The sequence below is a fragment of the Lepus europaeus genome, chromosome 2 (genome assembly GCF_033115175.1).
Source record: "Lepus europaeus isolate LE1 chromosome 2, mLepTim1.pri, whole genome shotgun sequence".
Lineage (NCBI taxonomy): Eukaryota > Metazoa > Chordata > Mammalia > Lagomorpha > Leporidae > Lepus > Lepus europaeus.
In genome coordinates this window covers 64,144,632-64,169,667 of record NC_084828.1, presented here as the reverse complement: position 1 = coordinate 64,169,667, position 25,036 = coordinate 64,144,632, and the positions used below count along the sequence as shown (strand labels likewise).

Genomic DNA, 25,036 nt, shown 5'->3' with positions numbered 1-25,036 from the left:
CCTCCACTTCCATCTCTATCTCCATCATCTGTCTTCTTTTGAATAACATGAAAAACAATTTTAAAGACACCAAAATGCATGTGTGTACAAAATGTTCTATGGCATGTTTTTCTGTATATAAATGAAAAAATTTTAAATAAAACTAAAATATGTGTATTTTAACACCAACTTTTGCTGTTAATTTCAAGCTTACAGTAACATTCTGCCATATAAATACTGTGTAGAAATTTATTATAGGATTAGCTCATACTTACTTCATTATTTGAAATGTTCTGGTTTGTTTACAACTTGAATACTGATAATTTATATTTTAATATATCAATATATTATTATATATTTATGGTATTAACAAATCATTAATAAAGGAGCTGTCTCCATTCTTTCTTTTTTTTTTAATTATTTACTTTGAAAGCAAGAGTTACAGAAAGACAGGGAGATGGAGGAGGAGGAGAGAGAGAGAGGGAGATCTTCCATCCTCTGGTTCATTCCCCAGAGGGCCATAACAGCCAGTGCTGGGTCAGGCCAAAGCCAGGAGCCAGGAGCTTCTTCTAGGTCTCTCTTGTAGGTGGCAGGGTCCCAGGTAGTTGGGCCACCCTCTGCTGCTTCCCAAGGCCATTAGCAGGAAACTGGATCAGAAGCAGAGAAGCCACAGGACATGAACTGGTGCCCATATGGAATGCTGGCATTAAAGGCAGCGGCTTTACCCACCTACACACAGCACTGGCTCTGATTGCTATTATTTCTTAATAAATAGAGCCAAAGTTATATGTTTAAAAACTTGTTGGGGCCGTCACTGTGGCACAGCAGGTTAACGCCCTGGCCTGAAGCTCCAGCATCCCAAATGGGCACCGGTTCGAGACCCAGCTGCTGCACTTTCAATCTAGCTCTCTGCTATGGTCAGGGAAAGCAGTAGAAGTCCTTGGGCCCCTGCACCCATGTGGGAGACCCAGAAGAAGCCCCTGGCTCCTGGCTTTGGATCGGCGCAGCTCCAGCTGTTGCAGCCAATTGGGGAGTGAACCATCCGATGGAAGACCTCTCTCTCTCTCTCTCTCTCTCTTCCTCTCCTCACTCTATGTAACTCTGACTTACAAATAAATAAAAAAAATCTTTAAAAAAACTTGTTATCCTTTTTTGTTTTGTCACTTGGGAGACTACATTCTTCTTGGAATATTTCACCTTTTGTGGAAAATCCCTCAAAGTATTAGAATTAGGATAAGGTGTTAAAATTTTACCAGCCTCAAGAGAAAATTTGCTTCAATACTTACCATTTTGCTGGCTTTTTGAGTCCAATTTGAATTGTATAACTTGGTCACATTATTTGTACTTTTTTATATTTGTTGGTCTGAATGACTTTTGATTGTTTCTGTATAATAATATACCTTCAAAAAGCAGGAACTTACTCTTTGTCAGTAGGGTCAATGATGCCAGATATCCTCAAAAAAGTTCTAAAATATGTTTTTAAAGTTCTGACAGCATCTTGCCATTATATATTGCTGTTGCCTCCCTAAGAAGGCTCTTTGGATGTGCTTATTCTGGTGTTTTTCATATAAAATGAAATGTTAATACCTAGTTTTATGCATTTTTTGTACAGAAATATGTCTTTAAGCACATAATTCTATTATTTTTTGTTGTTGGCAACTCTTACTATTTTTTTAACAACAGCTAAGCAATCTAGGTCCCAGAACTCAAACCTGTATGCATTAGTGTTCCCATGCCAATCAGTTGATTAGCAGAAATTTGCTGAGGCCCTACATTTTGGTTACCCTGGGACTAGGCTCAAGTTCTAAACAAATTAGAATATTTCAATTAATGAAGTAAGTGTGAACTAATCTTGTAGTAAATTTTTCTACATTATATATACAGAAGAAGGTTAGTGTGAGCTTTAGTGAAAGCAAAATAATAAATTATTTGGTTTAAAGTATTTTTTTGAATTACAACAGATGTTCTTTTGAATCTTGGGATGATGGTTTTTAGAGTTTGCATGGCTAATAACCTAAATATTAGGAAAAACATTTATATAAAACTTAAATAAGTGTGTTTTAACAACAACTTTAGTCTTAGTTTGGCCTTCAAGCTCACACTAACCTTCTTCTGTATATATACTGTATTCCACAGTTAGATGTTTACAATTAAGTAAAATACCCCAGACTCCTTATAACTGGAGGTGGGATGTTTTTCAATACACATTCTGTGAATTGCAGATTACAGGTCTACAAAAATACAGCAAAGGGCTACAGTATCAGAGTATACCTTTTCGTGTAAAAGATTCATGTGAATTAAAAAATGCAATCATCAAATAATTTGATGATCCACTACATGGAAGAAGGATTATATTCATTCATATAGTTCCACTGACATAATTTAGTACAAAAGATTCTAAAAGGCAAATGAATTTTGTTTTCATATGTATTCCACCCAGAACCTTGACTCAGAATTGGTCAAATGTTTTCTCTTTTCATGAAAATATTTGAGTATAAGCTAACCAGCCTGTTAGAAGGCACTTTTGAGGGATACTCAAGAATACATTGGGAAAGTTGGACCAGACTCTCAATGGCTCCTCCAAACCTGATAGTCTATAGTTCTTAGGTGGAAAGAATCATGAAATCTATGCTGTTGGGTATATAAGTCATGTTCTATCTTGCTTGTTCTGCTTTGGGATTCTCACATTTTTTTCTGTACCTGTTTAATCTGCTTTTTAGTACATAATATTGTATATATGTCTTATCTTCTTGGCTAGATACTTTGGAACCAGAACCCATGTCTGATTCATCCTGTACAATTGAAAGTGTGTGGTACAATAATTTGATCATAGAAGGCAGATCAAAAATGTTTGCAGAGGGGCTGGTGCTATAATACAGTAAGTTAATCCTCTGCCTGCTGTGCCAGCATCCTAAATGGGCACAAGTTCTAGTACCAGCTGCTACTCTTCTGATCCAGCTCTTTCTATGGCCTGGGAAAGCAGTAGAAGATGGCCCAAGCCTTGGGCCCCTGCACCCACGTGGGAGACCTGGAAGAAGCTCCTGACTCCTGGCTTCAGATTGGCTCAGCTCTGGCCATTTGGGGAGTGAGCCAGCAGATGGAAGGCCTTTCTCTCTGTCTCTCCCTCTCACTATCTGTAACTCTACTCAAATAAATAAATAAATTCTTTTAAAAGTGTTTGTGGAGTATATTAGTAAAATAAAAATTGGAATATATGTTCAAATATAAGAATCCTTTCTTTTTCCCCCATCCTCAAGACCTGTGTGTAGATGTGTCTGTGCATACCACATGTGCATATAACACTTTTCTAGGTACAAATGGTCTCCACAAATTCAATGAAAATGCATATGACCTTTTAATCCAATTTACCATGAACTCTGTGAAGCTCCTCGTCTATGTACATGTATGTTTTGAATGGCGGCAGCCATTACTCAGTTGCTCAGGCCAAAAAACTCTTTCATATCCCATATTATATCAATCAGCACATTGTGACTCAATCTTCTTTGGACATGTATTTTATATCTAAGGACTTTGAACAACCTCCAATACTATCACTAGTGTAGGGCAGGGCAAAGCAAACTTCAGTTGATTCAATCCAGCCTGCAGCCTTTTTTTTAAGTTTATTGGAACATCACCACATCCATTTTGTTTATATGTTAACTGCTGCTCTCAGTACTACCGTGGCCCTTTTGGGAATAAAAGTTTCCTTAAGGGAGCTATAAAGATTTTGATCACATATTCTTTTTCTTTGATGAGCTTTTAGAATGGTGAAAGCTCATTTTAGCTCAGTGGCTTTCCAATCCACTTCATCCACCCTTATTCTAAACCAATAATTCTTTTAAAGCACAAATCAAACCATATCACTTCATGTTAAAAGTCTCTGAAGGCCTCCCATTACACTTAAAATGCAAACATCTTTGTGGGATCCTTGGTAAGCCAGTTCTTACCTTTCTGAATTTTATGTCATGTGGTGTTCTCTGTCTAATTTTGATCTGTCCATGTTTCCTGTGCCAGGATCTCAAGCTCGCTAAGTGGGCTCCTGCCTTAGGGCCTTTGTAACCCTTCGTTGTTCTGCCTGAATACTTACGCTCAGATCTTTTCAGGGTGCTTTTCTTATATTGGTCAGAGATGTTATCTGACCATCCCCACCCCAGCACTTAGCAGAGCCCCTGATCCTATTCATTCTTTATCTATTTGCATGATTTCTTTGGGGCATTTTTATGATTTGTGGAAATCATTTGTACATTAAAAAAGTGTTATTTATTTTTATATTTATATATTTATTTACTGACTTATTATCTTTTTGCTCCACTAGAATGTAAACCATTTGAGGATAGGCACTTTATGTATGTGGGCCATAGCTCAATCATCAGCTTATACTGGTATCAGTAGAAAGTATTTCCAAACATTTGATATATAGATGATTGGCTAGGTGTTGGCAGTGAAGATCTTTCCCTTTGTTAACTTATTATATTCTCAAGAAAGAATTAATACTGATTTTCTGCTGAAAATACTATTTCTTGTTTTTTTTTTTTTTTTAATTTGCTGCTCATTTGCCTCTCCAACAGCCAACAGGCATCCTTTCCACTCTTGAAGACGAATGCATGTTTCCTAAGGCTACAGACATGACTTTCATGAGCAAACTCTTTGACAATCATCTTGGAAAGTCGGTTCATCTCCACAAGCCTAAACCTGATAAAAAGAAAAAATACGAAGCTCACTTTGAAGTTGTCCATTACGCAGGAGTGGTAAGGCACCTCTAGACTGCTTGCCCTGAATTTTCCTATGTCCACTTCAAATGCACTCTGTCAGAGTCCATTGATAGTATTTAAGTAACATTTATATTAAATGAAGAGATAAACAGAATACATCTCAGTTTCAGAAATAGGTAGCGTGGTGTTTTAGCACACTCTGGAAATGGTATGGCCACATTACAATGACATTCCATGTGCACAGAGGTGAAAAAGCTCAAAATGAATTCACTCACCACACCTGAAAGCAAGAGAGCTTCAGAAAGGCATGGAGTCCATCAAAGTCAGGTTTTTGTCTTTCCACATTTGTCTTAACTTAGCATCAGGTGAATGAATGACTTCAACTGATGTTTCTATTGAAGTTTTTTTGTTTTTATTCTACCATAAAGAAATATTAAGTATAAAGTAATGGCCTCTAAACTATGGCCAACAAAAGTTTATATGACCCTCACAGCTTCTCCTCATCTCTCTGCTGGTAAGTGTGCCCATTTTTTCTGCTTTTCTGCTTCTGGTCAGTGCCTCTGGGTGGAACAGAAAGAGAACTGATAAAAGACAAGATAATACTTCAATCGAAAAATGATGTGCCAAATGTACAGAGGTATTCTTATAGTTCTCATCTTGGACATCCTGGGATGTTTACTAAATGATATTTAGAGTAAAATGCCATTCTATTTGCTATTTATTTGAGTGCTCACTTAATCATTGACAGCTGGATGACTTCATCTGTTTTTGTGATGACAGGCTGCTGATAGGAATTTTTCCAGCTGGAAACATCATTTAATCTCCTTGCTCTTCCTTCCTTTTCTTCTCTCCCTCTCTCTATTGTTGCTTTCCCCTTCTCTCTCCCTCTTTCTCTCTCCCTCTCTCTCTCTCTCTCTCTCTCTCTCTCTCTCTGTGTGTGTCTTTTCCTTCCCCTCCTGTCTCTCCCTTTCTTTTGACAATGTGAAAGATAAACTTTGAAAACCTCATTGTGGTTGCACAATGGACATCTGGACGTATTATTCAGTACTGTTATGTCACACCGATTTAAAGTTAAAGGAGTCACATAACTTGTGATATTTTCTCAAGTGATGAACAGTTTGCTATTATGCATTTCTCCTTTTGCATGCTTTTCTAAAGGTACCTTATAACATCAATGGTTGGCTTGAAAAAAGCAAAGACCTTCTTAATGAAACAGTGGTGGCTATATTTCAGAAGTCTTCCAACAGACTCTTGGCAAGTCTTTTTGAAAATTACATCAGTAGTGACAGTGGTGAGTCAAACTTCCTTCATTTTTGTATCTCAGAATGGAACTCATGGCTGCTTCATTTTACAAAAATTCTTGCTTCTTTCCTGGGGCAATCTGTTTCTATTCCCCCTAGTCTAAGTTATCCCATCTTATTAGCTTTTCTGCCCCCATGCAGGTGGTTCTATAGGGAAGTATTGCTAGTGCTCTAAGACATATGTGGACTTTGACCTTAAAAAGTTTATGGAAAAGACATTTTATGAAAAACTTTGTATGCATGGATTTCAAAATATGTTTACTTCAAAATAAACATATTTTAATAAATTTTGGGGGGCTTGCATTGTGGCATAGCAGGTTAAACTGCCACATGCAATGCCAGCATCCCATATGGGCTCTCCAGTTTCAATCCAGCTCCCTGCTAATGGCCTGGGAAAAGCAGTAGAAGATGACCTAAGTGCTTGGGCTTTACTATCCATGTGGGAGACTTGGAAGAAGCTCCTGGCTTTATTATCTTAAATAAATAAATACATACATTTCTTTTCTGCCTTCCTTTCTTTCTGTCTCTTTTTGAGGCACAGAGACTATAGATAGATACAGAGACAGAAAGTTCCCATTTGATAGTTTATTCTTCAAATATCCAAAACTGCCAGGGCTGAGCCAAGAATGGGAACTCAATCCAGGTCTCCCATGAGGCTGGCAGGAACACAATGACTTAAGCCATCACCTGTTACCTCCCAGGGTACACTTTAGTAGGATTCCAATCCAGGCCTGCTGATAACGGATGAGGGTGTCCATTGTGGCATCTTATTTGGTAGGCTAAATGCCTGCCCTGAACATACCTTTTAATTTCATTTTCCCAAGAACTTTTTGAAGCAGTTCCATTGTATTAAAGAGTATGTTTGGGGGCTGCTTTTGTTTTCTACTTGATTTACTGCAAGGAGAGAATTGTTAAAAATGTAATTTTGATGAATGATTTTTGGAGCAGTAGCAAGTCACAACTACATACTATCAAACATTGCTCTAGTGGCTAGGATCCGTTCTGAGAAATGTGTTCTTAGGCAATTTCCTCATTGTCCAAAAATCAGAGTGTACCCACACAAATCTAGATGTTAAATCAATCACTCAACGGTGCTCCTTAATGCAACCATGAGACATGAAGCTGCTGTCTGCATAACAGGCATCCTGCATTACAGTGAATTTGTCTTAAAAAAGTAGGAATGCACTCTAGAAAACTGATGAATAATACAGTGCAAGTATATTTCATTTTATTGCACTTTGCAGTTATGTGGACTTTTGTCTTTAAAATTTGAAAGCTTGTGGCAATTCTACATCAGAGCTCTTAGCACCATTTTTCTAAGAGTAAATGTTCACTTCACGTTGCCGTGTCATATTCTGGTAATTCTTCCAATATTTCAAAACTTTGCATCATTTTATATCTGTTATGATGATATGTGGTATGTGATCTGTGATGTCATTATTAGAATCGTTTCCAAGTTCCACAAATCATACCTGAATGAGATAGTGAACTTAGTAAATGTTTATGTTTTGACTGATCCATTGACAAGCCATTCTCCCATCTTCCTCCCTGTCTTTGGGCCTCTCTATCCCTGAAGACACAACAATATTGAAATTGGGCCAATTAAAATCCTACAATGTCCTCTATGTGTTCAACTAGAACTTCTCATTTCTCTCTTTAAATCAAAAGCTGAAGGGGCCAGAGCTGTGGCGCAGCAGGTTAGCGCAATGGCCTGAAGTGCCGACATCCCATGTGGGTGCCGGTTCTAGTCGCAGCTGCTCCACTTCCCATCCAGCTCTCTGCTATGGCCTGGGAAAGCAGTAGAAGGTGGCCCAAGTCCTTGGGCCCCTGCACCAACGTAGGAGACCTGGAGGAAGCTCCTGGCTCCTGGCTTCAGATTAGCACAGTTCCGGCTGTTGTGGCCAACTGGGGAGTGGGCCATAGGACGGAAAACCTCGCTCTCTGCCTCTCCTCTCTCTGTGTAACTTTGACTTTCAAATAAATACATAAATCTTTAAAAAAGTAAATTAAAAAAACAAAAGCTGAAAATGATTAAGCATAGTGAGGAATATATTGAAAGCTGAGATAGGCTGAAAGCTAGGCCTCTTGCTTCAAACAGCCAAGTTGTCATGAATTTTTTATTTAGTGGAGGATTAAACTTGTGACTATAAAGTAAGTTGAAAGTATGTTATTGTGAGAATTAAAAGACAAATAAGAAAGAGAAGGAAAAGGGAGGGTAGAGATAAAGGAGGGAGGGAAGGAAGGAGGGTAGGAAGTATTATCATTTCTTACAACTGTATATATGAAATACATAGAATCTGTTCCCTTTATGTAAATGAATTTTATAAAGGAAAAGTTTTTGAAGGAAATGAAAAGAGCTGTTCCAGTGAACACATGAATGCTAAGGGAAGCATTCCTAACTGCTGATATGGAGAAAGTTTCAGTCATCTCTGTAGAAGTTCAAACCAGACACAACATTAGCTAAAGTCAAAGCCTCATACAGAAAGAGAGCCTAATATGAGGAAGCTAAAGAAGAAAAGTTTAGAGCCGGAAGAATTGGCTTCAGGATGTTTAGGAAGGAAGCTCTCTTCACAGCATGTAAATGGAAGGTAAAGCAGCAAGTACTGTTAAGCTGTAACAAGTTATCTAGAAGGACTAGCTAAGCTAATTGAGGAAAATGGCTACACTAAACTACAGATTCAATGCAGATAAAACTGTATTATTCAGAAGTAGAGGCCATCTAGGACTTAACATTGCTAGAGAGAAGTTAATGCTTGGCTTCAAAGTACAGACTGACTCTCTTATGAGGAGGCTGGGAGCCAGGAACTTAATCTAGGTCTCTCATGGGAGTGGCAGGGACCCATTACTGAGCCATCGCCTGCTGTCTGCTAGGTGTGCATTAGCAGGAAACTAGAACAAGAAGCACAGCCAAGACTCAAACCCAGGCACTTTGATATAAGATATGGACATCCCAACTGCGATCTTAATCACTTGGCCAAATGCCTGCTCCTCAATGGCCTTTGTCCTAGCTGGTTTTCAAAAATGTGTGCTGCATTTTCATTATCCATAGTCATCCTACTGTGCAAAACAAAATCAGCTCTCCTTCCTTCAACCTAACTGTAACATAATGAACTTTCCTTATCTCTCTGTACCCTATTCTCCCCAGTCTCTGCTATGATTCTGTTTTAAGTTCTTTGAGAACATTTTAAAACTCTACATTTTAGTGAGACCATGCAGTACTTTTCATTCTGCTCATTCCTTATTTCATTTAACATAATGAAATCCAATTCCACCCAATAAATGGAAAACAACAAAAATGACAGAATTTTACCCCTTTTAAACACTAAAAAATATTCCATTGTTATGTTACTGCACTGTCTTTATCCATTTGCCAGCTGATAGACACTTAGATTGCTTCCATTCTTGTCTATTGTGAATAGTACTGAAATGACTCTGGAACTACATGTGTCTCCCTGATGAACTGATTACATTTCTCTTGGATATATTCCCAGGAATAATATATCTAGATTTTGTAGTTTTAAATTTAGTTAGTTTTTTTTTTTTTTAAGAATTACTTATTTGAAAGACAGATTTACAGAGAGAGGTAGAGCCAGAGAGAGGTCTTCCATCCGCAGGTTCACTCCCCAAATGACCACAATGGCTAGAGCTGAGCTGATCCGAAGCCAGGAGCCAGGAGCTTCTTCCGGGTCTCCCATGTGGGTGCAAGGGCCCAAGGAGTTGAGCCATCTTCTACTGCTATCCCAGGCCATAACAGAGAGCTGGATCAGAAGTGGAGCAGCCAGATCTTTAACCGGCGCCCATATGGGATGCCGGCACTGCAGGCTGGGGTTTAACCTGCTGCTGCGCCACAGCACCGGCCCCAGTTTTTTTTTTTTTTTTTTTTTAGAAACTTCATGTGTAACGATTTTCACAATAGCTGTTCTATTTACCTTCCTACCAACAGTGTATTAAAGTTCCCCTTTCTCCACATCTTGCCAGCATTTGTTACAGAGAGAGGGAGAGAGGAGATCTTCTATGAGCTGGTTCACTCTCCAGGTGGCTGCAATGGCCAAGGCTGGGGCAGGCTGAAGCCAGGAGCCAGCAGCTTCTTCCAAGTTTCCCATGTGTGTGGTGGGGCAGCCAGGACACAAACCAGCACCCATGTGGGATGCTGGCATTGCAGATGGTAGCCTTACCCACCACGCCACAATGCTGGCCCTGATTTCCACTTAGTTTTTGTATGTGGACTAAATAATGCTTCAGTCAGTGTCTTTGGTCAGTTACTTGATGATTTCCATAAGGAAAAGTACTAGAAAAATACATTTTATGTTAAGTGACATATTTATGAAACTTTGATGTACATTGCCAGTGCTGACAGAGGAGCACCACACACTGATGTGTCCTTTATTGCCAGTAGCCAAGAGTGGACTCGTGGTTTACACTTGACCCTGAAACTCAAAGCAACAGGATTTATAAAGGCAAAAAAACCAAAAAAACAAAAAAAAAAAGAAAACAAGGAAGGGAGGGGGAATACATGGTTGCTAGGGTCAAGCTGACCTGAAGCAAGTGTAAAACTAATATCAATTACAATCTTGACAATACCAATTACAGTCTTGACATTAATCCAGGTACTGACCTAAGTCATCTGTGGGACACAGACAAATCGCAATTGTAACATTAATCCAGGTGCAGCATATTTGTTCTCAGCTTGAGCAATCATGCTAGGGCATTTCTTTGTTTTGTCAAGCAGGATGTAGTATACTGTTACTGTCTTAGTTTTAGACGATAGCTATTTTCAGACTATAGTCTAACAGTGAGGGGTGCTTTCTTAAGATGGAGTCTTGGGTGCTCTAAAATGGAGTCCCTACTGTTAAGGTGTCACTTCAGTTTTTGGTAGATATTGTCATACTGTTTCTTGAATGTTAATAAATGTTAATAAATTTATCTTTCTATATAGAAGGAATGATAATATGACAAGAAAAGCTTATATATTTTTTCTATTCTTTCTTTTAGCAATAGAGTTTGGGGAGAAGAAACACAAAAAGGGAACTTCATTCCAAACAGTTGCATCTCTGCATAAAGTAATTTTTAATTGCATCTATTCATATATTAACTCTCAATCTGCTATATTATTACTTATCTGAAATTCCATATCTTCAAATAAGCATAAGTATTATAAGTTAACTAACCTGAAAAAGTGGAACTTTATCTTGTTATTATCAAGGACTTTAGATGACACTGTGAGTACCTCACGAGGTCTCTCCACCATATCTGCACCCATCTTCCAGTTGATGTGAATATTGGTCATTATACCTACCAGTTGCCAGAATTGTCCTTGGCCACATGGGAAGCTAAGCTGCCTCCTTGCCCTCTGCTCCAGATTTTGGTCTCTTCCCTGCCTCAAGAAAGGACCAATTGTGTTATGATTGGTATACATCTATCTACAGCTCCTATAAGGAGCAAGATCAATTAATCCACACAATTGCTTTTTTCTTCTCCTGCCCCACCTTAAACTTCCCTTACAGTCTAAGTTAATCTTTCCAACCAGAGGTTCTATATTCTCTAGGAGTGGAATGCATGAGTTTTCTACAGATAGGAAATTGAAAAACAATTTCTGTTTTCAAGCCATTTTATCATCAAGACATAAGTTATTGCTATCAAATAATAACAAGTATAAATTATTCACGCTGCAACTATGTGTGTCAGATAAATTTTTATTTTCCAAAGGAAGGAAACAATATATTTTTGATAAGGAAGAATGTTGAATTTATTATTTTATGAATTAGTTTTCATGTTGGCTATAATATTGAGATATTTGAAGACAGTTATGAGTTAGATTGATGTTTTCAGTGATTCGAAAAGTTAATGCATGTTTATTATGTTTTTTACTTTAGAAAACCTTAAATAAATTGATGAGTAATCTGAAATCAACAGAACCTCATTTTGTGAGATGCATAAATCCCAATGCGAACAAAATGCCAGGTAAAAACTAAATTTCTTTGCAATCTATACTAGGGAACACATTTTATTTTAGCCACATTGTCTGTCTTTTCAGAAACATTTACTGATCCCTTTTAGATAAGGGTAGAATTTCAGATTGAAAAATAAAATGTAAGTTAAAAGTTAGGTCTTTGACACCTCCTCAACACTGCCTTACAATTGAGATTCAAATGCACACACAGAAGGATTTCACAAAACAGGATCAATTGGGTAATATTACAACACTTGACACTGCCATTGAAATTTCTTCTTGAATTTCATGCTAAAATGTGAATGAGTTTCTATGCCACTGTCTACAAGAGCAAAGTATCATAGAATGCGATTAACTAGCCAATCAAGAAACCGAGGTAGATATTTCAGCATAAAGAAAATTATTTGGTCTGAATTCTTTAAATGGACCATAAAGATAATTCCTATGCCATTTTATAATTACTATAATATACTAACATCCTTCCCAATACTTTCATCTTCCTTGTTCCTGAAAACATCCATTTCTTTAGTTATATGATTCTAGGAAGTGGGTTTTGTTTTTGTTTTTATTTTTGTTTTTGTTTGATGAGTGAAGAGTAGTAGAGGGATGATGTGATATTTTAATGGTTTTCAAGATTTATAAAATGTTTATGATTATCAAAACAAAATTTCTCCTGATATTGAGCACATGGATTGCTTTCTCTACATCATGGGTTTAAAGATTCTGAACCATCTCATTGTAATTGCAGTCCTTAGAGAGCTTTTGCTGGATGCTGTCAGTCTCACAGGAGGTATATAGCCAGATGTTGCTGATACTCACTTCCAATGTTCAACATGTCTTGCGTTCTTATTAAACCGCCTGTCATTAAGACCCTGGTTATGATAGTCTGTGGCCTATTTGTGGAAAGTGTGATGCTAAACAGTGATAATGTAATTTGTGTTTTGCCAGTGAACTTTATGTTCATTTACAGTTGCACATTTTTGTTTCATTGCTTTTGAAAATTTTTATCTAAATTCTACAAATTTCATGCATTTCATATATATAGATTTAAGAACATAGTGATTCTTTCCACCTTACCATCCCTCATGCCCATACTCCCATCCTTTTTCCTGCTCTATCTTTTATTCCGCTTCTTAATTTTTACAAAGATCTTTCACGTGAGTTTTTAACGCACCTAGGAATTCTACTTCCATCTAGCAAGGAATCTTAACTAGATACCTCTGCTTTGGAGCAATGTATCACCTACTAGATTCACTTTCAATTGAGGCAATTTTGAATTCAACAGTTTTCTAAAAGAAATTTATGTAAGGACAAACTCAAAAGATTCACCATCTAATCAAAACAATACTTAATATATAGTTAAAGGAATGAGTATGTCTTTGGCTTCTAGTTCTGTCTGTTCTTATAGATCATCTGTTTCTGTCCATGAAAGAGATTATATTACAGAAATATAGGTACATGACTTAAATATACTTCTATGACCCTGGGTATAGACAGAGTCATTTTCTCCCATTTTTATTGGAATTCTGTAGTGGCTTTTGTCATGGGAGTACTCCTTGACTTCTTGTAGAAGACTTTCTGAGAGCAGGATCCAATGGCATCTTGAATGAATTTTCGAAGACTTCTATGGGAGAGTGTAGCTGACAGTTTATGCAGTATACTAAGGCTTCTTTTGATGAACAAAGAGATCATAAAAGGAAGTATATACTATATAATATAATTTAGATCTTGTCAAGATACAAAAAGGAAAATAAAAACCAGACTGCTGTCAAGTCCTCGTAGGCAAAACTGTAAGAAGAATTTTATTGTTGTGTGCTTCTGATAGAGGCAGGCAGATAGGATCAAATTGATTAGATTTGTAAGCTGGAAGACCACACCCTCCCCCACACCCACTGTGTGATCTCATGCCCCTACCTCATCTCACCTGCATGCCCTCCTGCCAATCAGACTATGTAACTACACCCCTTTGGAAGTGAATAAAAGGCCTGGAGCATCGTGGGCTCCTCCCTTTTTGCCCCACGCCTTCAGACGCATAGCCTTTTGGCCTCTGCCATTTCTTGCCTGCACGCTTGCTCCGTTGTGGCTCCCGGTCTGCTCTCTGCCTGGTATGGACCCTGCCTGTGTTTCTAGACTTCTTTATCCCCTAAATAAAGCTCTCACTTTCCTGCACATTTCTTCCACTGAATAGATGTTAAAAAAAAAAAAAAACTTACCCTGTTGCCTGGTTTATTTTAAGATGATATTCAGAATTCTTCTCTGAATAGACAGCAAGAACCCACCAAAATCACTAATATTTAAATTATTAATAGGGCTAGTCGATATCATGTCCACTCCTTTCTTTTTATTCCCCCTTTTTGGAATCCCTTCTCTCTCCTACTTAGAGATGGCAATTCCCTTTGTGTTTCTATCCTGATCTCTAGTTGGTTTTTGATTGGTCAATTGCTGGTAAAAAATAGCCATTTACATTATAGTAAAACGTGTTATCTTTTTCATCTTCAAGTAGTATCTCCTTATAAAATCCATTCTGTGACCTGAAGGTCTTGGTGCATGCTAAAAGTGTTGTATGTTAATTGAATTTAGAAACTCCCAAGTAATAGGGTGGGTAGTATAACTACCATCAGGGTGGGAGTGAAGGAACTCCTATGATCTATCATGTAGAGGAACATCAAATTCTAACTCATTTTTAAAACACAAGATGCACCACCTAACAAAAAATCTGGCATAATCTTTTTGCAGATACGGATCCAATGATACTTCTTTTTTCAGGTGTATTGGACCCTCACTTGGTTCTGCAACAGCTGCGCTGTAATGGTGTCTTGGAAGGGATTCGGATATTCCGTGAAGGTTTTCCAAACCGACTGCTGTATGCTGATTTTAGACAAAGGTAAACATCCATCCCAATATGGAGAACACTGAGGCATCCACCCTCTCTTCCCTTCTTTACGAGTGCTTAGGCATGCATTGTTTGTTGGGATATGCTTCAGACTGCGAATCTATGTGTTTTGGTGGTGGTGAGATATTTAGTGACAGTTCATTATTGTTTTCCCCTAAACCAACATCTATGTAACTATAATATCCTTAAATCTCTATTAACAGAGAATAGACCCACATACTGAAGAACTACATATAGAAGTAAAAGTCTAGAGGCTGGACTGAATCTCTAAAATGTTATCTCTCTCTCTCTCTCTCTCTCTCTCTCTCTCTCTCTCTATATATATATATATATATATATATATATATATATAGCTGCCATCCAAACAGGCAAATACTTTATAAGCAAGCCTGCAAAGGGAAGGAAGCCAGCAGTGTGTGTGTGGCAGGAGGCACAAGAAGCTTCTTTACTTTTTATATTTTGAATTTTGAAAGTGTAAATTATAGATTACCAAGCCATTTGAGAACAGTATGGTAGAGTAAAAAGATAACCAATCTCAGAATGAAGAGGTATATTTGTCATTTTCTGCAAACTCACCATTAGAATGAAGAAATCTTGAAAATATATTCAATGTATCTGTCTTCAGTCTCCTGGTCCATGCAATAGGGATCCTTTATGTTCACCTTTCTCTTTTACTTTCTCCTTCTACTTTTATGCTTCCTAATAGAACAGACAATATAATGAAGTTGCTTCTAAACCACTATGACAAGTACAAACTACTATACAAATCTAAAGCATTATTGTCTATTGCCAAGAGTTTTATGAAATTGAACATATTAATGGGAGGGATAGAAGTCCGCATGTTCTTTTGATATGGGCAGGCAGATAGGATTAAATTAATTAGATTTGTGAGCTGGAGACCACCTCCACTGCTGCCCCCTCTGTGTTCTTATGCCCTTATCCAACCTCACCGGTACGCCCACCTGCCAATCAGACGACATAACCACTCTGCTTTGGAAATGAATAAAAGGCCTGGAGCACCTGAGCCCCTCCTCTTGTTTGGCCCCACACCTCTTGGCAAGGACAGCTTTCTGGCCGTCCCTCTCCTGCTTTCCTGCCTGTGCTACACTACCTATGGCTACTCCTAACCACATGCTTTGCTCCACATGGCTCGTGGCCAGCTCTCTGCCTGATATGGATCCAGCTTATGTTTCTAGACTTCTTTTCCCCCTAAATAAAGCCCTCACTTTCTTGTGTATTTTTCTCATTAAATAAATGCTAAAAACTTACCATGTCGCCTGTTTTATTCGAGCTGATATTCAGAATTCTTATCTGAATAAATGGCAAGAACCCTCGAAATATTAATATTAAAATTATTAATAAAGCTAGCCCACAATACTTTCACTGCATTTGTTCAGATTAGCTTTATTTTAATCATTTGGTCTCCTGACTCTATTTTAAAATAGGTACTGCATTCTGAATCCAAGGACCTTTCCAAAGAGCAAGTTTTTGAGCAGCAAAAAAGTTACGCAAGAACTACTTGGCTCCATGGATATAGACCATACCCAGTACCAATTTGGAATTACCAAGGTAACCTGAAAAATGCAAAGAATATATTTGGAGAAGAGCAGGAAGAAAGTTCGTGTCTTAAAATATCCATGAATGGCCGGCGCCGCGGCTCACTAGGCTAATCCTCCGCCTTGCGGCGCAGGCACACTGGGTTCTAGTCCCAGTCGGGGCACCGATCCTGTCCCGGTTGCCCCTCTTCCAGGCCAGCTCTCTGCTGTGGCCCGGGAGTGCAGTGGAGGATGGCCCAAGTCCTTGGGCCCTGCACCCCATGGGAGACCAGAAGAAGCACCTGGCTCCTGCCATCGGATCGGCGCGGTGCGCCGGCCATAGCGCGCTAGCCGCGGCGGCCATTGGAGGGTGAACCAACGGCAAAAGGAGAACCTTTCTCTCTGTCTCTCTCTCTCACTGTCCACTCTGACTGTCAAAAAAATTAAAAAAAAAAATCCATGAATGAGCAGTTCTAAAGCATTTTTCTACTCTCATGACACACATATAGAATTTAATTAACAGTAGGAACTTAATTGTTTTATAAAGAAAACTCAATGCTTAATCCTCATTCTTGACTATATTTACATTTTTAAAAAATATTCACTTATTTTTATTTGAAAGTCAGAGTTACAGAGAGGGAGGGAGAGGCAGACAAATCTTCCATCCTCTGGTTCACTCCCTAACTGGCCGCAATGGCCAGAGCTGAGCCATACTGAAGCCACGAGGCAAGAGTTTTCTCTGGGTCCCCCACATGGGTACAGGGGCCCAAGTTCTTCTGCTGTTTCCCCAAGCTATTAGCAGGGAGCTAGATTGGAAGTAGAGCAGTTGGAATGTGAATGCCACAGTGCCGGCCCCTATATTTACTTTTTTATAATTAGGTAAGCCAATTTGTTCCCAGATATAAAATACTGAGTGAATCTTTTGGAGCTAGAAAATATGTGTACATATCAGAGCAAGACAAAGATAAATCAGCTACAGCTTCCTGGTGTTAACTGCTTGTCTGTGTGCGAATTGATTTATCTATCGTATTCTTTTAGGGAATACATTTTAAATATATATATATATACATATATATATATATTTTTATTTATTTATTTGAAAGGCAGAGTTAAAGAGAGAGAGAGAGATGTTCCATCCCCTGATTCACTCCTCAAATGGTCCCAACCACCCGGACTAGGCTAGACTGAAGCCAGGACCCAGAAGCTTCATCTGGGTCTCCCATGTGGGTGCAGGGGACCAAGGACTCAGGCCAACCTCTGCAGCTTTTCCAGGAACATTAGCAGGGAGCTGGATTAGAAGTGGAGCAGCTGGGTCTCGAACCAGTGCCCATATAGGATGCTGTTGCTGCAGGCCACGGCTTTAACCGGCTAGGCCACAGCACTGGCCCCTGGGGAATACATTTTATAACACTATTCCCCGCAATTTAAAACTTTAGAGTCAAGCTAACTATCAAAACATTAATCTGAAAACAATTTTCTTTTTTTTTAAAGATTTATTTTATTTCTTTAAAAGACAGAGATACAGAGAGATGTAGAGACAGAGAGAGAGGTCCTCCATCTGCTGGCTCACTCCCCAGATGGCCGCAATGGCCGGAGCTGCGTCGCTCCGAAGTCAGGAGCCAGGGGCCTCTTCCAGGTCTGCTATGTGGGTGCAGGGGCCCAAGGACCTGGGCCATCGTCCACTGCTTTCCCAGGCCATAGCAGAGAGCTGGATTGGAAGAGACCCAGAACAGGCCCCCATATGGTATGCTGGCATTTCAGGCCAGGGATTTACCTGCTGTGCCATAGCGCCGGCCCCTGAAACCAATTTTCTTAAATGTAATTCTCAAAATTCCATGTCATCTTGGAGGCCCAGATATCTTAGAAACTTCTAATAGATTTAGTTTTATGTAGTATTGAATATCAAGTTGTTCTTGTTGATATCCAAATACAGAACAAATAATTTGAAGAAGAGTTGGAAGATCCAGGTAGAACAACACTTTGAGGACCCGCGAGTCAGTTTTTGCTTTTGTTGATTCCAGTGATCTTCACTGGCAGTGCTTTGCTTCCTTGTGTTTTTAGTTTAGTTTAGCTGTATACTACTCATCTGGGTCAGAAGGGACAGAGTAAGACTCCTAAGCCAAACATTTTAAGGCTTCTCTCACTCTCAGATTATCAAAAAGTACCTAATGCCTCCTTAAAAGTATTTCACCTTGGTTGCTACTAATTATTTTGAAAAAGTATTTTTTTACATTTGTTAATGCCTAGGACAAATGTGCCTTCTAAGGCAGGCGTCTGTCCCAGCAGCTGAGATGCCAGTTGGGATGCTTGTATTCCGTATCAGAGTGCTTGGATTTGCTTCCTAGCTCCACCTTTTGATTTTAGCTTTCCACCACTGCACAACCTTGAAAGTAGTATTGATTTCTTAAGTAGTTGGTTTCCTGGCACTCAAATGGGAGACCTGAATTGGGTTTCTGGCTCTTATCTAAAGTCCCACCAAGTCTCAGTGCTCCTGGGCATGTGGGCAGTGAACTCACAGATGGGAGTTCTCTCTGTCTATAAACAGAAAAAACGTTTCTACAGAGCAGGGGTCAGCAAACTATGTCCTAAGGATTATATCCATGGCCTATTTTTTATACTGCTCACTAATTAAAAATAGCTTTACATTTTTAGAGTTGTTTAAAAAACAAAAGAGAATATTCTACCAAAATTGTTTGTGGTCCACAAATACTAAAAATATTTACTATCTGGCCCTTTAGAGAAAAATGTTTGTGAAGTCCTGCCTGGCAATTTATAGCACTGTGTGCCTGGGATCATATTAAAACTTAAAATAAAGTTCCTTAAAAAACCTAGGCACTATGAATAAATAAGAGGGAAAGTTCTGTAAGTTCCTAATTAATCCATTTAACCACAGAATTAAATTTAAAAGTTCTTGCATGAATTTTAGATTCATAAAGCTAAACTTTCTAATGTGGATTTTACCCTTAAATAAAGCCCGAACAGATATTTTGAACTGATTAAAATCCCAAGGAATAAGTCAGATGTTCATAGAATCATTAACAGCCATTTGCTCCATAGCCATTATGAGGAGAACTAATATCCAACATTTATTTTAGGTGTTTTTAAAAGCTGGCTTCCTGGACCTGCTGGAAGCAATGAGAGATGGGAGACTTTCTAAATTCTTCACATTGTTTCAAGCCAGAGCAAGGGGCAAACTGATGCGAATCAAATACCAGAATATTCTGGAAGAAAGGTATTATCATACCCTCACCTGCATCCCCACTCCCAGAGTAACGGTGTGCCTCAGCCAATATGACCTTATTTCAGATAACAGGCCAAGGTAATGCACTGCCTCTTCTGTTTAGGCTGGGTCTTAAAATATTTTAATCATGGTATGCCCCAAACACAGAGCACAATATGTTATTTTTGCCCTTATCCAGCCAAGTAAAAGTATAATTATTATTCGCATGTCTTCCAGCCTTTCCTTTTGGAAAGATTCTGTGCAGTCTAGAAGTGTGGGTCTCTGAAGGTGGAATGGCTCACAATTTATGAGAGAAGCAGATCTGGGAGGGTTTGCATACATCACACAGCCAACTCTGTGAGGGAGTTTGCTTCACTTTCTTACCTCTCATGGGTGTGAAACTATGCCTCTTAGTAGCATGAAATCATTAATTTCTTATTTTATTTCAGGCAAGTTAACTGGGGATATGTATCTACACATTTGGACATTTAATTAAAGGTTTTGCCTATTACTTGATAGAATCATGAAAAGCAAGATCTCAAAATCTCCAAAGGGCCATGAGCACGGAATTCTGTAGTTGTATTTACTTTTTCTTTAGTACAGTTTGTCTTTTGGAGTCTGTTTCACAGTACTTATTTTTTAAAAATTTTATTTAAGGTAATCAAATTTCATATATTTCATATGTAGAAATTTAGGAGCATAGTGATACTTCCTACCATACCCTGCTTCTGCTCATACTCCCACCCTTCCTAATCCTTCCTCTCTTATTCCCTCTGTTAATTTGTACCTTGATCTGCTTTCAGGTTACTTTACACTTCTAAGATGAGCCATATACTAAGTAAAGAGTTCAACAAATAGAAGAAAAAAACAGTTTCTTAATACTAGAGACAAGGGCTATAAACAATCATCAAATCCCAAAATGTCAATTTCACTCATATACATTATATTTTTTGATAATCTATTAGTTGCCACAGATAAGGGAAAACATATGGCTTTTGTCTTTTTGAGATGGGCTTATTTCACTAAGTATAGTGGTTCTAGTTGCATCCATTTTGTTGCAAAAGACAGGATTTCATTCTTTTTTTACAGATGGTGTATATACCATAATTTCTTTATCCAGTCATCATGATAGACTTCAGGATTGATTCAATATCTTTGTTATTGCAAATTGAGTTGCAATAAACATGGGTATAGAGGTAACACTTTCATATGCTGAACTCATTTACCTTGGGTAAATTCCCAGGGGTTTGATTGCTGGGCCACATAGTAGATCTATTTTTAGCTTTCTGAGGTATCTCCATGCTATCTTCCACAATGGTTATACTAGTTTAAATTCTCACCAACAGTGGATTAGGGTACATTTTTCCCCACATCCTGGCCAGGGTTATTGTTTGTTAATGTCACAGTACTTAATTGACAACTTGTTAATTCCACCTGTTTCTCCAAAGAGAACAAAGAGGAAGTCAATTGCTACATGAATGTCAAATATACTAAAGAGAGAAATCCTAAGAATCTTCTGTGACTATTATTCAGTGGCTAATGTGGTACAAGTGATTGGGGATGAGGAAACAGGACTTCTAGCGCAAGTGTGTGACTGTGGAAAAAATCCTTTCTCCATGGTTCACTTCCTTAAATTGCAAAATGAGGCCAGAATGATCCATTTTTTTCAAAGTTTTGACTTCAAAAATTATTATGAAATATTGTAATAAAAACAATTACAGTGCACACTCATAAAGACATCATATAGATATACAAATTCTTAATATTTTTTTCTGTAATTGTTGATCAGAGTTGAAATTCCTGTGTATTTCTTCTTTGATCCAATTCTGAATTTTTCATTATCATTTCACGTTAAAAAACCCATATACAATTATGTTTCCAGAGGCTGGTGCTATTGGCACAGTAGGTTGATCCTCTGCCTGTAGCACTGGCTTCCATAAGGGTGCTGCTTCTAGTCCCAGCTGCTCCATTTCCAATCTAGCTCTCTGCTATGGCCTGGGACAGTAGTGGAAGATAGCCCAAGCTCTTGGGCCCCTGCACCTGTGTGTGAGACCCAGGAGAACCTCCTGGCTCCTGGCTTCAGATCGGCGCAGCTCAGGCTATTGTAGCCATTTGGTGAGTGAGCCAGCAGATGGAAGACCTTTCTCTCTTTTTTTCCCTCTCATTATCAGTAACTGTACCTCTCAAATAAACAAAATCTTTAAATAAAAAAGGCATGTTTTCATACTTTACTAGGTAGATATCTTTGGTAGGTGCATTGATCTTTCATGTTTCTAGTATTTATGTAAATAATATTCTATATGAATGACTCCTGAATTTTATTTTATAATCAGTATTAATACATAATGTCAATATTGATATGGGAATAGATTATTGATTTTAACTGCTATATAGTATTATATTACATGTGTATAGTATAATTTGTTTTCCAGCTCACGTAAATTTATTTCCATATATGTATGTATAAAATGCATGTATATATATTATTTTTTGCTGCTCCAATCAGTTCTCCATTAACATTTTTATAAATGACCCCACGTGCATGTATGCAATGTTTCTTGAGGGTAATGTTACTCAAACTGATCCGTTCTGTGAAAAAAGTTTTAGATGGCAGCTGACCAGAACACGCTTGGAGTCACGATTCCTTATGGCAAGACTTTGTATGCTTTAGATTAGTTTCATCTTTCCAACATATTGCCAAAAACCTTTCCAATTTACTTTCCATCAGCAGAATGTGAGATTACCATTGACTCATTTTCTCACCAACTTGTGGAATTTCAGGTTTGAAAATATTTGTCAAACGTTATTTCTGACACTGGGGAGAACTACTGCTATCATTTCTTTTCATTTTTGTTTCTTAAAGTATATTTTAATAAATCTTTTTTTTCTTTAATGATTTATTTTATTTATTTTAAAGTTAGAGTTACGGAGATGGAGAGGGAGAGACAGAGACAGGGAGAGAAAGATCTTCCATCAGCAGGTTCACTTCCCAAATGACTTCAATGACCAAGGCTGGGCATGACCACAGCTAAGAGCCAGGGCTCCTTCTGGTTGTCCCACATGGATGCAGGGACCCAAGTACTTGGGCCATCTACCACTGCTCTCCCAGGCAGATTAGTAGGGAGCTGGATTCCATATGGGATGCCAGCACTGCAGGAGGTGGTTTTTCCAACTGTGCCACAATGTCAGCCCCCTACTCTTTCTTTTTAAAACAATATTTTCTATATTTTTGGTAGTATGATTTATTGTATGGTGGATATTCTTTTTATTTTCTTTTATTGATTTTTTTTAAATCAGGAAAATGATGAAATATTTTAAAACAATCACAGATTTTTTCCCGATTTTATAGCTGTGTTGAATTAATAGATTTTTAAAAACTTAAGCATACTTTGGTTAACATTGATGGCCTTAGTTGTGATGTTATTACGAGATTTTTGCATTAATACTCAAAAATAATCGGCCAGCAATTGTCAATTATTTGCTATTTTATCTGATCTTTGGTCAATAGCATCATAAATGAGTTTAAGAATGTTCCTTATTTCAAAACAGAAAACTATTTACTTCAATTATTTGAGAATCTTTGGTAAAATATTCTAAGAAAGTCATCTGTCTCTTGTGTTTTTGTGTGTGCATGTTTTACAATTTTGATTCAATCTTTAAAATTATTATGGACCTATTAAGACATTTTCCTCTTGAATTAGCTTGAGAAAAATTCATTTTTTGCAAAAAGAAAATTTATATTTCCTTCAACTTTTCAATTAATAAATTATAATTTTATTATAAATTCATAATTATAAATTTATTACAAATTCATAATAAATTGTGAATTTTAAATCTCTATTGTATCTTTAGTTAAGTTCCTAGAGCATAATTGTAAATTATTATATTCCAAGAATTCCTAGTATTATTTTTGGGCCTTCTCTCCTTTTTCTTGAACATTCATGCTGCATGAATTTTGTTAATTTAATTAGTCTATTTAATATACACTTGTTCTACATTTTATTATTTCTTTGCTCTCTCGTTCATTAAATTCTCATCTCATCTTTATTCTTTCTTTTATTTCATTTGTCTTGGGTTTCTTCTCCCACCTCCAGTGTTACTGAGGTTTAGTTGTCAGCTAAAATTGTAAATAATTTGATAGTCTTTTAAACACTACTTATTTATTTATTTGAAAGGCAGAGTTACAGAGAGAGAGGGAGAGACAAAGGGAGATAGGGAATCTTCCATTGGATGATTCGTTCCCTCGATGGCTGCAACAGGCCAGGAATGGCCCGACCAAAGCCAGGAGCCTGGAAATTCATCCAGTTCTCCCACTGGTGTTCAAGGACCCAAGCACTTGGGTCGTCTTCCACTGCTTTCCCAAGGTAGCAGAGAGCTGGATAGGAAGCGGAGCAGCCAGGACTCAAACCAGAGCTCACATGGAATGCAGTGTCTCAGGTGGTGGCATAACCTCCTGAACGTTGGCCCCTAATTTGATGTTCTGATATATATTTACATTGAGAAATTACTATCACAATCAAAATAATTAATATTATCACCTCACATAGTTATTGTGTATTTGTGTATAACATTTTAAGATCTACACTCAGTAAATTTCCAGTAGACAATATGGCATTAGTAATTATCATCTCCACAGTGTGTATTTTATCTCCAGAGCCTGTTGTTCTTGCCTAACTGAATCTGAGTGCCAACATCTGTGCATTTCCCTCAACCCTTGGCCCTTCTCCTGAAACTGCAGTTCTACTCTGCTTCTGAGTTTAACTTTTTCATATCTCACATATAAATGAGATCACGTGTTTGTCCTTCTGTGACTTATTTCACTCAGCATAATATCCTCTCGGTTTATACATGTTGTCACTAATGATAGTATTTCCTTCTTTTGAAAGGCTGAATGATATTCTACTATATATACTCATATATTAACATCTTTTCTTTAAATCACCTGTTGATGAACACTTAGAACAGTTCCATATCTTGCTTAGTGTGAATAATACTGCAATGAACATAGTAGTGAAGATATCTTTTAGATAATAATTTCATTTCCTTTTGATATGCCCTGAAGTGGAGCTGGTGAGCCACATGGTATTCTATTTTTAATGTTTTGAAGAACCTCTATTATGTTTTCCATAATCATTGTTCCAATTTACATTCCTACTAAAGATGTACATGATTCCATTTTATTCCTATACTCATCAACACTTCTCTTTTGTCTTTTTGGTAATAGCCATTCTACCTGAAATGCTGATATCTCATTGTAGTTTGCATTTCCCTCATTTTTACTATTGTTGAACATTTCTTATTTATCATTTGGCCACTTATGTGTCTTATTTTGAGAAATGTCTATCATGTCCTTCATCCATTTTTAAAAATAATGTTTATTTTTATGCTATGAATCAGTTGTCTGGTTTCCTTATGAATTTTAGATTAACTCATCTTCAGATATATG

At 37.7% G+C, this 25,036-nt stretch overlaps 1 protein-coding gene across 1 annotated transcript in view; it reads left to right on the top strand.

Moving 5' to 3' along the window:
• Positions 1 to 25,036, top strand: part of MYH15 (myosin heavy chain 15) — a 196,161-nt gene that overhangs the window by 50,447 nt on the left and 120,678 nt on the right. Inside the window, exons 15-21 of the mRNA XM_062207694.1 lie at positions 4,548 to 4,727; positions 5,850 to 5,982; positions 10,985 to 11,052; positions 11,866 to 11,953; positions 14,709 to 14,826; positions 16,281 to 16,404; positions 19,466 to 19,602. Of these exons, the coding sequence (XP_062063678.1) occupies positions 4,548 to 4,727; positions 5,850 to 5,982; positions 10,985 to 11,052; positions 11,866 to 11,953; positions 14,709 to 14,826; positions 16,281 to 16,404; positions 19,466 to 19,602 (848 nt within the window). The remainder of the gene's footprint in view (positions 1 to 4,547; positions 4,728 to 5,849; positions 5,983 to 10,984; positions 11,053 to 11,865; positions 11,954 to 14,708; positions 14,827 to 16,280; positions 16,405 to 19,465; positions 19,603 to 25,036) is intronic.